Here is a 15,981-nt window from a genome sequence, read left to right on the forward strand (position 1 = left end):
CCAAAAGTAAAAGGCTAGAGGGAAAGCTAACGACTGGGCCTGAAACTCTGATTGTGGGTGACTCTGCTGTAAGAGATGTAAAAGGTCTGTGTAGTAAGAACAACACCAAAGTACTCTGTTTTCCCAAGGATGTGGTCTCTGACTTGGCTGCATATTGGGGCTGAACATCTGACTATGAATAATGTGGTACTGCACATTGGAACAAATTATGTTGTGAAACAAGAGTCAGAAGTGCTGAAAGAAGACTTTAAATGTTTGTTGGAAACTGCCAGTTCTCTAAATGCAGATGTGTTCATCAGTGGCCCTCTACCGCCAGTCAGAAGAGGAGTGGAGAGATTCAGCAGATTGTTTGCACTGAACACCTGGCTTTCAACTGTCTCTACTGACCATTCTGTTCATTTTATTGACAATTTTAACTTTTTCTGGGACCGCAGACATCTTTTCAAGGCAAATGGAGTTTGCCTGAACAAGTCAGGAGTGAAATTGTTTATCTCTAACATATTCAACTGCCTGCGTCATCAATCTGTTCCCTCTGCCAAGGACAAGCGGCAAGAGGAATCAAAACAGGAGAAAGACACAACACATCGCTCAGAAAACCCTGAAGAATGATCACTGCACCCGCCTGAGGAATGTTCTGATTATGGGAGACATATGAGACACACGAATGAGTCTCCACTGCCCGTCACCCCCCCCCCCCCCCCCCCCTGTCAATGCCTTTGAGGATACTCCGTTCACCCTTTCACCCTCGCCCACCCTCCTGGAGATCGCTGAACCCACAAAGGAGATACAGAGGGTTGGCACCGATTCCTTCCTGGAGTTCAAAGACCAAACTAAGGCGATACGCAGGGTTGGCAGCATGTCCTTTACCCCCGCTCCTCAACAACGCCCACCAAAATCACTGCAGAGACGCTCACCATCTCCCCCGTCTTCATCACCGCGCCTACATAAACCACCTCCCCCCCCTGGCAGCATGTCCTCTACCCCCGCACCATCTCCCCCGTCTCCATCACCGTGCCTACGTCAACCACCTCCCCTCCCTTCAAGAAAGCATCTGCAGTCTCCGAAGCCTTATAAGAATGTGTGTGTACAAAACACAACAAACTCTTACTGATATGTGTGGGGTCCAGGCTCAAGGGCATATGGCACTCTCAACTCTTTCCAGGCCCTGCCTGCCAGTAGCTTTGCCGATATCTGTGTTGATAGGTAATAGATTAAGAGCGGTGAATCATCTTAGAAACAGGAAGCGCTCAAACGTTTGTGTGAGTTTATCTAATTTAGCAGTGATTCCATGTCAGCCACAGCTTGTTACAAAAAACATGACTGATAGTGTGTTTAACAAACTTAAACTAGCTTTATTAAATGTCAGGTCTTTGGCAGGAAAAACGTTTTTAATCAATGATTTTATCACTGAGCACAATCTCGATTTTATGTTTTTAACAGAAACTTGGATTGAACAAAATAACAGTGCAGCTGTTCTTATCGAATCAACCCCTCCCAACTTTAGTTTTAAGAGTCAGTAAAGAATGCATAAGAAAGGGGGTGGAGTTGCTATTCTGTTCAATGATTCCCTTCAATGCAGGAAGACATCGTATGGAAACTTTGATTATTTTGAATATGCGGCCCTTCAGCGGAAATGCTCCTCTCGAGCTCTGTTCCTAAATATCTATAGACCACCCAAATACTGTGCAAGCTTTTTTGATGACTTTACTGAACTGCTGTCTATAGTGTGTATTGACTTTGACCGTCTAGTCATTGTTGGTGATTTTAACATCCATGTTGACAACCCCCAGGATAGAGGGGCTAAAGAACTGTTTTGTGTTCTTGATAGCTATGGACTGACTCAGCATGTGACGGAGCCCATGCACAATAAGGGGCACACTCTGGACTTAATTATCTCAAAGGGTCTGAATATCTCTAAGGTTGTGGTGACTGATGTTGCACTGTCTGACCATTCCTGTGTTTTCTTTGAGAGCTCTATTTCTGTTCACAAAAATGTTCAAAAAGAGGTAACCACAAAGCGATATTTAACTGAAAATACTAGGGAAATGTTTACTCAGAATTTGTCTACCACACTTGCCCCTGCTAACACCTCAGTAAATGAGCTAGTAGATCATTTTAATTCAAAAATTTAAAATGTTATAGATGCCATTGCTCCAATTAAGGTAAAGGAAGTGTCTGGCAAGAAAATATCTCCATGGAGAAAGGCCATGACCGTGAAAACAGAAAAAAGAGAATGTCGAAAAGCTGAACGCAGGTGGCGAAAAACAAATCTCCATGTTCACTTTGACATTTATAAAGAGAGACTTGGCCTTTATAATTTGGAATTGAAAAACGCACGACAATCGTTCTTCTCTGACATCATTACCAAAAACAACGCACGTGCCTTGTTTGCTACCGTCGACAGACTAACTAAAAATAAAGAATATATCTAGGATTAAAAGACTAATGTCACAGCAGGATTTGGAAAAACTTGTCCATGCCTTTATCTTCAGTAGACTCGACTACTGCAATGGGGTTTTCACAGGTCTCACTAAAACATCTATTAGAAAGCTGCAGCTGATTCAGAACGCCGCTGCTCGAGTCCTCACTAACACTAAGAAAGTGGATCACATCACTCCTGCTCTGAAGTCTTTACCCTGGCTTCCTGAGTGTCAAAGAATATATTTCAAAATACTGCTGCTGGTTTATAAAGCACTGAATGGTTTAGGCCCAAAATACATTTCTGACCTCCTGCTAAATTATGAACCATCCAGATCTCTCAGGTCTTCAGGGACTGGTCAGCTTTCTGTCCCCAGAGTCAGAACTAAACATGGTAAAGCAGGGTTCAGTTATTATGCTCCAAATATCTGGAACAAACTCCCAGAAACCTGCAGGTCTACTGCAACTCTTACTACTTTTAAATCCAGGCTGAAGACTTTTCTTGTTGTCGCTGCTTTTAATTGAACTATTTATATCTTAAACTGCACTGTAACTTTTATCCATGTATTTTTTCTTTTAATGTTTATTTTATTAGCTTTTCTTTTTTAATGCTTAATGTCTTTCATTTTTTGTAAAGCACTTTGAATTGCCTTGTGTTGAAAAGTGCTATATAAATAAACTTGCCTTGCCTTGAATTCGGTGCCCTTTACAGCCCGCCTGTCAGCAGAGAGAGTGAAAGCCTTCAGGGCTTGCCTCGCTCATTTCCAGCCATGCAAATATGTTCTCTTCAGGTCATGTCTGCGGTTGCTGGGGCTCATGGCGTCAGCCATCCTGGTGGTACGACTGGGACGCTTACACATGAGGGAGTTTCAGCGCTGGGTAGCTGCCCTCAGATTGGACCCCGCGCGTCATGGCGCGCGGAGAGTGATGGTCACTATGAAATGCGTAATTGCACTGCGCCACTAACACCCGACTTTTCTAGTACGGGGCGTGCCTACAGTATGGGTGCTGTCCTATCGCGGAAGGTGGTCACCACAGACGCATGTCTGACGGGCTGGGGGGGTATATACGAAGGTCAATCTGTGAGGGGTCTCTGGAGCAGAGACCTCCAACGGTCACACATAAATTATCTGGAGCTTTTAGTTGTGTTCCTCACCCTGAAACGCTTTCTGCCTTTTCTCAGAGGACATCATGTCCTCGTGAGGACAGACAACACGACCACAATATCGTATATAAACCGCCAAGGGGGTTTGCGTTCTCTCCAGTTACACATGCTGGCACGCAAGCTGATCTTATGGAGCGGCAGACGTCTCCTCTCTCTGAGAGCGACGCACGTACCGGGAGTGATGAACCTCGGGGCGGATCTACTGTCCAGAGGTGCACCACTATATGCAGCCTGGACTCTACATCTAATGATTGTGAGTCAACTGTGGGTGCGTTACGGCCGGGCCGCGGTGGATCTGTTCGCATCAAAATGCTCAATGTCAGCTGTTCTTTTCAATGTGCGATTTTAACGCACCGTTAGGCGTGGACGCGCTCGCGCACGTTTGGCCTCTGGTCCTTCTGTACGTGTTCCCACCCCTGGCTCTGATACCCCCAACTCTGGCCAGAGTGAGAGAACAACGCCACACTCATATCATATGATAGCTCCACACTGGCCTGCAATGTACTGGCTGGCGGAGATATATCAGCTGCTGTGCGGGCAGCCGTGGCAGCTCCCACTACACAGGGACATACTGTCTCAGGCGGGGGGGAAGATCTTTCACCCACACCCAGAGCGCTTGGCACTATGGGCCTGACCCGTGAGTGGTACAATCTGAATATAGTGGGGCTCCCTCAGAAGGTGATAAACACTATTCAGAGTGCAAGAGCTTCCTCCACCAGGTCCCTCTATGACTGTAAGTGGAGGGTGTTTGAGGAGTGGTGCCTTGAAAAAGGACACATCTCTTTTCAATGTCCTGTCGGGGTGATTCTATCATTTCTACAGGACCTGATTGATAAACAGAGAGCTTTATCTACGATTAAAGTGTACCTGGCTGCTATTGCTGCATGCCATGTGGGCTTTGAGGGAAAGACAGCTAGCCAACATCCTTTGGTCTGCCGTTTTATGAAAGGGGCTCGCAGGCTCCTCCCTGTTTCCAGGTCACTGGTGCCCTTATGGGACTTGGCAGTGGTTTTAGATGGGCTCACTCTACCTCCATTTGAACCCCTGGAAGAAGCTGACATGAAGCACTTGTCACTGAAGACAGTGCTGTTACTGGCTCTGGCATCTGCCAAGCGAGTCAGTGGCATTCATGCGCTTTCTGTACATCCTTCATGCACTCAGTTTGCCCCGGGGCAAACGAGAGTGTTGCTGAAGCCCAACCCTGCCTTTGTACCTAAGGTGGTTGGCTCATGTACCCCCATTAACATTGAGGCATTTCCTCCGCCGCTGTGTTCCTCTGAGGAACAGCGGCCGAATGTGCTGTGTCCAGTGCGTGCTTTACGCATCTATATGGACAGGTCAAAAGAGTTTCGTTGTAATGACCAACTCTTTATATCCTGGGCTAACCCTCAGAAGGGCAAGCCCGTTACCAGGCAACGGCTCTCCCACTGGATTGTGGAAGCGATTGCACTGGCTTATACGAGTCAGGGTTTGCAGGCACCAACGGGCCTGCGTGCTCATTCTACTCGTGGACTGGCTACATCCTGGGCTTTGTTCAAGGGTGTTTCCATCCAAGAAATTTGTGCAGCAGCGAGCTGGTCCTCGCCGCTCACTTTTGTCCGCTTTTACAGGCTAGATGTCTCCGCTCCAAGTGTGGCCCGCGCAGTGCTGGGCCCCGTGTTGAGACAGGGTTCTACCTGTTAAGTTCTGGTTGTTTTGGTGATTTTCGAGATAAGCATGTCTAGCAATACGGGAGTTTCAATATCCCATAGTGAGACATCGAACGGAGTGTTATGAATGAGAACTATAGGTTACTTACGTAACCCCAGCACTCAGAGTAACACGAAGTGAGATGTCTCACCAGACGTCCCTTCTTGCTAAGGCGAAGCGAGACGAGGTGCTTATTTTGAATGACGCTGCGTCGTAGCGCAAGCTACTTAAAGGTTGGGTGGATTCCCTGACGTTGACATCAAGATCACCAGCCAATCAGGATTGGCGTAATGAGATTGATGCTTCTGTTTGCATACGCGTTGAGGCGCATCCCATAGTGAGACATCTCACTTCATGTTACTCTGAGAACTGGGGTTACGTAAGTAACCTATGGTTTTTGCTGGTGTTTGATTTATCTCTATTCTGCAGTGTAACCGTTTTGCTAACATATCTGTCCACGAGGAGATTTGTCGTCTCATAATTGATGAGTGTATTGTAATTAATCACAATGGCTAGACAGGCATTATTTAGTTGATCTGTATTTATTTTTTGCCCTGGGGGGATATAATGTGGGCTCTGGAGTCCCCTCGATAATGACTGTTGGAGGAGAGTATTATAGCTAATCATCATTGTGCAGCGCTAGAGGGATTTGATTTAGCGCACCTCCAGACATTGTAAAAGTGAGAGGGTTGGTAAGGGGGGGGTTGGTGTAAGGATTACTTCAGATCTGAGGGATATAAATGTACCCCCCCCCCGAGAAGGGATTATTCCTGCCAGAGAGATGTTAGCCATGTGTCTTTCTACGTTAAGGAAGTTTAACTCAGGCCTCTTGGCATACTTACGCATACTCTATCTGCCATATGGAGGCATTTTGCGTAAGAGATGTATTCATAAATGTGATTTCCACCTAGCCATATGTTGGAGCAAAGGTATAGATGAAGAGCTGCGTAAATGAGAGCTCAATATGTTTGAGTGTGCATGAGCAGGAAAAGGTAGCCTTCAGCACTGCAAACAGATTAACCTTGATAAGCAGCTCGATATGGTGTATTTAGAAGCATAATGATCAGAAAGGGATCTAATGAATTGCTTATTAATTAAATATACCAATAATTGACCCGTGTGCTTCGGACTTTGACTGCTAATGTAATTCCCTGCAGGTCATTGGTTCTTCATTTTATATCAGAAATATTATTTGCATTTCTTCCTAATATTCAGTTTACAAGGAGGCCAGTCGCAGCAGCTCCTCTGATCCTACTTTAAAAGTAGGAAACCGTTTTTTGGGTCAGGAAGAGAAGTCCACAGCAGCTTCTCTAAGGAGCTGTTTTTATCTGGAGTAGCACCGTTGCAAGTGATATACAACACGTCACATAAGATTACAGAGCAGACAAAATAATGATAAATCGGACATAATGTGTTTTTCGGGGCTGCTGATATCCTTTCCAAGTGGAATTTCCTCTTTTTGCAAGACACTAAAAATCCCATCTCTGAATAATAATGCTCTCAAAGTTATTTCAGGAGACAATGGCTGTGCTACAATTAACAGATTTGCATCTGATTATCTTGCCGTGTTGTTGACTGACTCCCCCTCCCCTCGTTGCAGAGCAAACTGAACCCACTGAATGTGACCCCTGCGATCCGGGCCGTGGACATGGACAGGAACATACAGCCCCCGTCAAACAGACCCAACATTCTTTACTACATCCTAGTTGGTAGGTGCATCACGTATCCTGATTGATTGTGCGCATTTAATGTGCTTTGGCTCGGTCGTCAGCCATGACTTGACTTCTGAATTTTCATTTCGGTGTCCTCAACGTTATCATAAAGTGCAGTGAATCCAAATCTTTGAATGTTCTTCTTTTTTTTTTGCAGGTCATCCAGTAGCATACCGAGAGTATTTCTCCCTGAACAGAACTACTGCAGAGCTGCGTGTTCTGCAGCCTATCAGCAGGGACTTGTACCAACGTTTCACACTCATCATCAAGGTAAAAAAACTCAATCCCAATCAGTGCTTGCCTTTTTTAAAAGGACTTCGCCTATTCTGATGTCAAGATTTACTGTGTGATTTTGATGGAAACTAAACCCAGTACGAAACAAACTTTTGACGGCAATGTACTTGTGATGTATTGTTTATTTTGTACACATACTCTTCATGCATACAGAGAAATTGAAGAATGTTTGGTCACAAAATTGGTTTACAATAATAGAAAAGTCAAAAAATCAATTGGCCAAAACGTATATAAACGTTACATTTACTAAACCGAATGGAGCTTGTTTGTCTTTGGTTCAGCCCAATCCAAAACACTGATTATTATAAGCAAAGATTCTTCTCAATCTGAGCTTTTATTTTTTATTTGCTAGTGCCAAATCAAGTTTGAACTTTTCTCTATAACTTAAACATCCACACTTTTCAGCTCCACCTAGATAACCTGAAGGCCATTAACCTTATCTTTAGCTGCTTTTGAGATCTGAGGTGAAAAAGATGTTATGATTTATGGATTTAGCAGGAGGATAGCCTTCTAGTCTCTCATGAATCCTAATTTGGAGCCGAGTCAGGGATTGCCTCGGTGCTGCTGGTGGAGAGCAGCAGTGCAGATGAACTTTCCATCCACCCGTCACTAACCTCTTCACACCTCTAAGAACTGTGTAACAGGCTGTTTACCGGGATAGCTGTGGAGTAAAAAGATGAGAGGAACAGCTGATTTTCACCAGAGGAAGAAGGCAAGAGGAGATTGATCATAGAGAGAGAGTTTTTGCATGTCTCCGAAAGGGTTGTGCATAGCTAGGGGAAGGGAAACAGTTCAAAGAGCAAAACAAAACGAAGATTGAGAGAGATATGTGTATGGTGTCTAGTACTGGAGGAGTCTTATCTACCTTAGTCATAGAGAGGGGGAGAGGAACCGTTGCTCAAGGACTCCAAGGGGCAGGAAAGTGAGAATTAGAATTTGGTATCTTGAGATTTCTGCTGCACAGCATGTGGTGTACATAGCTAATGCTTTAAAAGACTTCAAACATATATGGGATGGGGTGAGCTGCAGCACCTCAAGCATATTTAAAAAAAAAAATCTGTTTATCTTCCAAAGTCATGATTGATCCTGATAGGGCTATTTCCACGAGGATTACATGGACGAAATGAAGACAAGTGACAAAGGCAGATGGAGAGAAATAGCATGGTTTAATAGAAACAAGGAAGCAAAGAAATGCAGTATGGCGCTCTAAGGCAATGTAGTCAGGACAGCAGAATTAAGACTGATAAACAGTGACTTTGGGAAGCAGTGAATCTCCTGCAGGCTTGTGTGTAGTAGCTGTGGAGCGCAGGTCATTTAGCACTGCCTCACAGAAATAAGGACATCGCTAAAGAGCTGAATCACCAGGGAACACAGTAATCTCACACCCCGTCTTTTCTCTCTCGGACGGAAAATGTTTTTGTTAATGCTGAGAAATAGCGAGAACATCGAGGCACACACACTTTGTCTGTCAATGACACCACTTGTCCCTCAGGTGTTTGTGTGAGCAGATTGGATCTTTGGGTCCTTGCAGTGTGGGTGTTCTTTATCATCAGATAAGAGAGGAAGGTAGAAGATGATTGGTGAAGATTACCTGGCATTTTCATTGCGATGCCAATAAAAACACGAGCTGTTGTGAAACTCAACTTGATGTGCCAAAAACGGCGGAGCAGGGTTTTGCAATAGAAAAGACAAACAATACAAATAACAGCAATCTTCTGAGTAGTTTTGGCCCCAGCATTTTTTCCATTTAGCTGTAGAAACAAATGATTCTGTTACAATCATCACTCTGCAACACAAGCCCAGTGAAATTGAGCTAATGTGCAGAATTAGTTCCAGGTCATGGCTTAAACTGATGTCGCCTCACACCCCCTCTCCATCTGTATTTGCAAAGCCTCAATGTTTCTGAAGCATCCCAGTGTGGGAGCCAATAGCAACATATGTGCCTCGGAGGGAAAAAATGTGCAGTGACAGCCTGACCACACTTCTGTCACTAAGCTGGTGTAAGACACAACTCGGGTTAAAGAACAGCTCTGTTATGTTTCGGTACAGTTTGATAGTTAGGACAACACACATTTTGATTTGTGGTAATTAGCTGTGTTTCTTAAGCATTCGTGTCAACTGTGCAACAACATGAAGAATAAGAGATGTTTATCTTCTGGTAGGTGAGCAATATGCGACACAAACACAAGCTAGTTTTGGATGCAGGTGTGTCAACAATTCCCTCATGTATTTTTGGGAGAGTGTCCAGCTCTGGGAATTGACTGTGTGCATAAACTGTGTTGTAACATTGTTGTATCAAATTGCACTGCATGTTTCAGTATTCGGTAATATATTAATTATATGTAGTAGGATTTGTTTTTATTATTGCTAGTTTTCTCAACAACTGACTTGAACCTTATTCAGCAATTTTTGTTAACATTAAAATGAATCCCATCTTGCAATATAACATTTAAATGAGTTGTTTTCCGTGGCTCGACGCTGCAGGTCCGTTTCTGGCGAAAGAAATAAACATGAGGAAGAGATGTTAACTGGGATTGTGTCATACCAAACAGTTCCACATTTTATTTCAAGCTTTCAGGCAAAACAGAGTACATAACCAGACAGCTTTAAGCTGAGTTGAGTAAGCACTAATGGAGACAGCCATGTTTACTAGTTAATTGGTCAATTTCTGGCACTGACTTAGTGAGAAGGGGACCCATTGACCCTGCTTTTTATCAATGGTCACCAATTTGACGGAGTAGTTAGAGCCACTAATTACTGCCTCTCCCCGTCAAATGCTCTAGTAATTACTAAGGCCTAATTCTAAATGGACCCCTGATTACATTTAATAAATGTAGCTTTTTGTAATTGAAATGACTCTTTTTGTCCCTATGTCTGCATAACAGTTGGGACCGCATAACTCTTGAGTGTGTTACTTTAATCTTACAACTCATTATTAGTACTTCTTAATACATTTCTAGCAGACTGGTTATCAGTTATTTGACTCACTCTTGTCTTTTTTCGTATAATTTCAGGCTGAACAGGACAACGGTCACCCCCTCCCGGCCTACGCTGACCTCATTATCGAAATCCTGGATGAGAACAACCAGGCACCGTATTTCCAGTTTGCCACCTATCAGGGCTATGTGAGTGAGTCCTCCCCAGTGGGAACGACTATCTCCGCCAGTGCCAACCTCACCGCGCCCCTGGGAATCATCGCTCTGGATAATGACATTGAGGAGGTAGAACGCAAGAACCTTTACAAGGCACCCTGCACTTAACACATGCCCACCCATAAATGTGTGCATTCAAATACAAAGCACATGTGGTGCATTTGATTATATATTGTTTACAGGTTCATATTTATTTCCAAGTGTTTGTTGTGCGTTCACAAAAAGTAACACATTCATGACTCATTTTCCTGCTGTATTTTTCTCCTTGTTTTAGCTGGATCCTGGTGACACACCTGTAGGTAAAGGGGGTTGCTCTTAGATGCAATGGCACACACTCACACACATAGAAACATACAGAGTGTAATAGGGATGTCCCGAACATGTTTCTTTGCACTTAATCCCCCACTTTAGTCCATTAAAAAATAACTGTTGTAGTATTATTCATATATTTTGATACAGAGGTGAATCCAATATTTATGTTTTCTTGCATTATACAGCTGCTCTGTGAACTCTAAACAGATTAAAGCAGGCCTCCATTTAAGTCAATAAAGCCAATTCAATTAAAGGATTTCAATACTCAAAAGCTCTCCGTTCTTAGAATATTTAATGTTACAGCCTCTTGCAGTGCGTGGTATAATTTACTTCAAGATACTTTCTCTTAAGTTCCACCTCAAACAAAATGCTCGCTGTAAAACACATCTGTTTTGTCTTGTTTGTTTGGTCTTCGCTGCGGCACATTGTCATTGTTCCACTAACTAACACATACAGAAGAAGACGAGTTAACTTTCGGGTCACCTGTTTCTCCTCATCTTCACACACTGCCTGGGAGTCTCACGCTTATGTAGTTAATCTTAAATCTTGGATCAATGAACAAAGTAATGTCGATAAGCTCCTAGTGCTATATTTAGCTTCCAAGTAGCCAAGGGCTTCTGACTTTATTGCTTGCCGAACATGTTTCTTTGTCTGTGTTCTCGTCATTTTCAACAAGAGTTGATGTTCTTGGAAGATGCAGAACTAGCTTCAGGTATGACATCCTTACATGCGCTACAACAGAGAGGGTATGAGTAAAATCCTGGAGAGGACACAGGGACATGTTAATTGATTCAACACTGTACATCCTGACAAGTTTGTCACAGTTGCTTCGTTGACTCTCTTCAGACCGTACCTGAGACGAGGCTTTGCTCTGCTCCTACACCCTCACAATCATCCTCTGCCCTGAACTCCATCTTGTTGGAAACCCTGTAATCAACGAGTGCTCTGGCAGATTTAATTATTGCCGTTTCTCACTCAGTGTGGCCTTCTCACAAAAACTGTGCAAGAAATAGCCTGTTGTAAGGGACTGAGAGGCAGAGTAGTGGGAGACACCTACATTCCCAATAGGTGGCTCCACCCGCTTCCAATTAACAGTATTGGGAGCAGGTGGGGAGACCTCACACCTGGTGCTAATCACTCCCTCAAGGGAGACAAAATCACCTAAGAGGCTTCTCAATACTCAAATTTCCCCTCCTCGACTCCCCTCCTCGACTCCCCTCCTCGATACTTAGACCCGCCCACAGGAGATGCGAGCGGAGGACCGAGGAGGGGAACCGAGGAGAGAGGAGGGGAAGCAGCAGACGTTTAAAGAAATGAGAACTCCTCTCCTCTGAGCGGTCATATTAAAGCGACGTCCGTTCATTATTACGTGGCAACAGCTGCATCAGCTGTCGAGTGTTTTGTCATATTTTATAATCTCTGTTAGATCAGCTGAACATTGTTCCCCCACATATGTACTTTGAATTCATTGAGAGTGCGGTATAATGAGACAATAACAGGCTACAGATGCAGACACACACACACAAATATATTTATATAAATATATGCAATTTAAAGTATGAGAGCACTCTCATAATAATGTAACACAATCAGAGACTGGATATATCCCCCCCTCTCTCTGGTCGATGAAATGGGGAATTGAAATTACGGGCCAAAAGTTGTATTTGCAAGTATTAAAAGTAAGCAGAGGACACCAAACCAACTGAGACCTGTCTGTCCGCCGCATCTGCGCACTGTACAACACACACCTAAACACTGTACAACACGCACCGACACTGTACCACACACACCTACAGCTCCTAACGCATAATCAGGCTACAGCCGTTGTGTATTTTATTATGTGAAGCACTAAATGGTCTTAGAAAAATATCGACTCTTTGTAGATATCTACTAAACTAAAGCAAATAAAGAGAGTAGGTCTGTTATACTGAGTGATATATATTTTACACACTGCTCTGCTTTCTGCACGGGCCTCACAGCTGTTCTCACTGTAAACATCGCGTTGCGATGAGAGCAGTTTCTAAAATAATATCCAGGGGATGCATGCAGAGCTGTCATTGGCTGAGATAAGTCCGGCCGTGCGTCACGCCTCCGACCGTTCCCCGGAAATGCATCCGCGGAGGAGCCGTGGAGGAACCATCAGTGTATCCTCGGTTATAGCTCCTCCAGAGAGCCTCCTCGACGCTCGATCCTCGGTCCTCGGTGTGCATTTAGAGAAATGAGACGTCCTTCAAAATGGCGCGCTGAAATTCATTTCCGGGTCACTACCGGAGGACCGAGGAGTCGAGGAGTTGAGGAGGGGAAATTTGAGTATTGAGAAGCCTCTCTAGAGTTGCTCAGTCGTGGGTGGCACATGGAGGGAGCAGGAGACTCCCAGCGTGAGGAAACAGTTTGTAAGCTGGTAAGTCGGTTAGCGGCCCGGCTACGTTAGCCTTTCTATAGTTAAAGGTAGTGATGGCAAAATGAAGCTTTGAATGAAGCGTCGAACCACTTGGAAAATTGTGTCGGAAATAGGTTCATTTCTCGAAGCTTCAGTTACAGCGACCTCTCCTGGCGAAGTGCAAGGCTGCAGTGGGTTTAACGTATCTTTGCCTTGAAAAATATTCGATGCACACACACTAAGACTGAATATCATGTTCTATTTGCAATTAAAGATTGATAATTGTGTGTATTGGGTTATTGAGAAGAGACTAGAGAGTGCTAGACATGTTTTTGGGAGGAGAGGGCCTTTTATCAGTCATTAAAGTTGAAAAGCAAAGATTAAAATACGTCCATTCTGGGCTTTGAACCAGCTGCGCGGAGGACATTACCGCATTCGGGCCGCCGGCTGTACCCACTGGGCTATCTATTCCTTGAAATATTTAACTGTTTTTATATTACTGATAATTGTCTTTTTTTGTTCACAACTTCTCCACATTTCGAAGTGTTTCCAGAGCCAGAACGACCTATCTTTCTTCCTGGCTTGCTCTATAATGATACTACAATTCAAATGCAATACCAACAGCAACAACGAAAACTACGACAACAACCCACACATTGTGCATTGTTTAGAGCGGTCATAAAGTCTTGAAGCACTCAAGTTTGAAACTGTTTCAACCTGTCACCTGTCAGAATCGAGTCGAGGCAGTGCATTGAATCGCGTGAATGGACCGCGAACCAGTCAAGTGATTCATTCAGGAAATGAAGCAGTTGCTGCTTCGGACGTCACATGTCACGTGATTTGAAGCAGTTGCTGCTTCGGACGTCATATGTCACGTGATTTGAAGCAAGCTTCGAAGCACTGCTTCTATGGAATAGGAAGTCCAGGGTTGAAGCTCCGTTCGAAGCTTCAGTGTCAAACTGCCATCACTAGTTAAAGGTATTTTTGAGTTTAACAGCAATACAGCCTCTTGTTGGACTTGAACACTGCCTCTGTCGTGATTGCTGCACTACCACTTTTCTCTTTATCTGCCCAGTCCTGTTACACTGTTTACAAAATCCTGTTGCCCTATTAAGTGTTGCATCATCTTTCCGAGCAATTTCTGATAAAGAAAACAAAAAGCAATTCAAACAAAACCCTGAGGACGAGCAGAAATTACTGAACAGAGAGCTGCAATTATCAATCACATGATGCAGCCTTTGGCCGCCACTGAAGCCTGGTGCATTGATTTAGTTCCTCAGCATTGGTTACATTTGATCCATTATCAGTTGTGATGCACACTCTACACCCGTCTTCTTTCAGGCTCCAGCTGCACTTTCTTAGTCCATGGGCAATACTCTCTCTGTGTGGTCAATAGGATAGTATGATGTTTTAATGAAACGATTTAAACCCTGGATCACAGCACAAGCAGTGTATCCTAATTCACAGGTTTGTAATTAGCTAACCACATGTTTCAAATTGCAACTTGAAATCGATGAATAATTAGTCCTACGCCTCTGCTACAGAAAGTGGTTCGTTACAGTGTGTTTAAAGGGGAAACACTTGTAAATGTAGCTTACCTTGAGCTCAATGTGTTTTATAAACAAAATACTATAAGTGGATAGTACACTAATCCATGAAGAAGAAAGTCTTGTATAAACTTGATCCCTGCTCTTAAACTAACTCGAGACATCCCTAGATTTATTTGATACATCACTTTGCACAAAGTAAAAACAAACTGATAACACTAATCTGCTGCTGGAGACATCCCAAATATTACATGTTTAGCTTTCCATTGTTTCTGCCAAATGTCCACAGCAGAAATGATTTGTTTTGTATTCATATTTCAAAATAATGAAAATCATAGGATTAAATGCAATGCAAGTCTCTGGTAGTAGCAAGTGTGTGTGCGTGGATTAATCTAGATGCACTGACTCTTTATCCTAATGGGAGTGTTTTTGTTTGCAGTGTTTTGCTGTGCAGTGTTCTTCTTCTTTCTATGCAGATGGGTGTTTGTTGCTGTGGTTTCTGCTATATCTTCAGTCAGAATTTATGGAATTATTCTCTTTGAATACCAACTTCAAAATATTTTTCATTGATTGTTGTGTGTGTAGTTGGTGGAAGGGGGTGTTTTGACATATTTGTTTGACACATTTAACAAACTGTGTGTTTGTGTGGGTGCACTTTGCTGTGTGAGTGTGTGTCTTCACCAACCACAGCGGAGAATGCTTTAAATGTTCCTCATATCCTAACTGCACTGATAGATTTATGTTTGAATGGGTGGATACACACGGTCTCAAACACACACAGACCAAAACAAATGACTACTACCTTTAGTTCATCTTTCACAAAACCCTTTATTCCATGTTCGGAGAAGATTAACAAATCATAGTGGAGTGGAAGCAGAGATAACAAAATCAATAAGCCACCCAGTCCCGATGTTTACCAAACTCTCTTAAGAGGACTCATTGATGGACGGGAATCGAAGCCGACTAGCAGCAATGGCCCACAATGGACTCAAGGTCTATTTGTAACACAATCAAACCACATCAGTGATGAGGCATCTTTGGATAAATTGAACTTTATTTATAATGTTTTCAATCTTATTTAGTACCTGGATGCCCTAAACAAAAGCTATTAAACCAATACCTTTTAACGACTGCTTAATGTGGTCGATATATTTCCCTACAAAGCATCAGAGGCTGTAATGCTTGTAAGTTGTTTTAGCAGAAGTGATTTCCTCTCTTTCTTGATACTATCGTGTATCAAAACATTGGTTTCTTGTTCCCCTCCTCAGCTCCTTCTCCGCTGTTTTCTTAAGATAGATGAGGGACCTGCAGG

The 15,981-nt window shown here is 43.4% G+C and overlaps 1 protein-coding gene across 1 annotated transcript in view; it reads left to right on the plus strand.

The window, feature by feature from the left end:
• LOC117459991 (protocadherin-15-like) overlaps positions 1-15,981 on the plus strand; it is a 286,712-nt gene that overhangs the window by 177,479 nt on the left and 93,252 nt on the right. Inside the window, exons 10-13 of the mRNA XM_034101188.1 lie at positions 6,873-6,981; positions 7,142-7,254; positions 10,293-10,499; positions 10,705-10,725. Coding sequence (XP_033957079.1) covers positions 6,873-6,981; positions 7,142-7,254; positions 10,293-10,499; positions 10,705-10,725 — 450 coding nt within the window. The remainder of the gene's footprint in view (positions 1-6,872; positions 6,982-7,141; positions 7,255-10,292; positions 10,500-10,704; positions 10,726-15,981) is intronic.

This window comes from Pseudochaenichthys georgianus, chromosome 15 (genome assembly GCF_902827115.2).
Source record: "Pseudochaenichthys georgianus chromosome 15, fPseGeo1.2, whole genome shotgun sequence".
NCBI lineage: Eukaryota > Metazoa > Chordata > Actinopteri > Perciformes > Channichthyidae > Pseudochaenichthys > Pseudochaenichthys georgianus.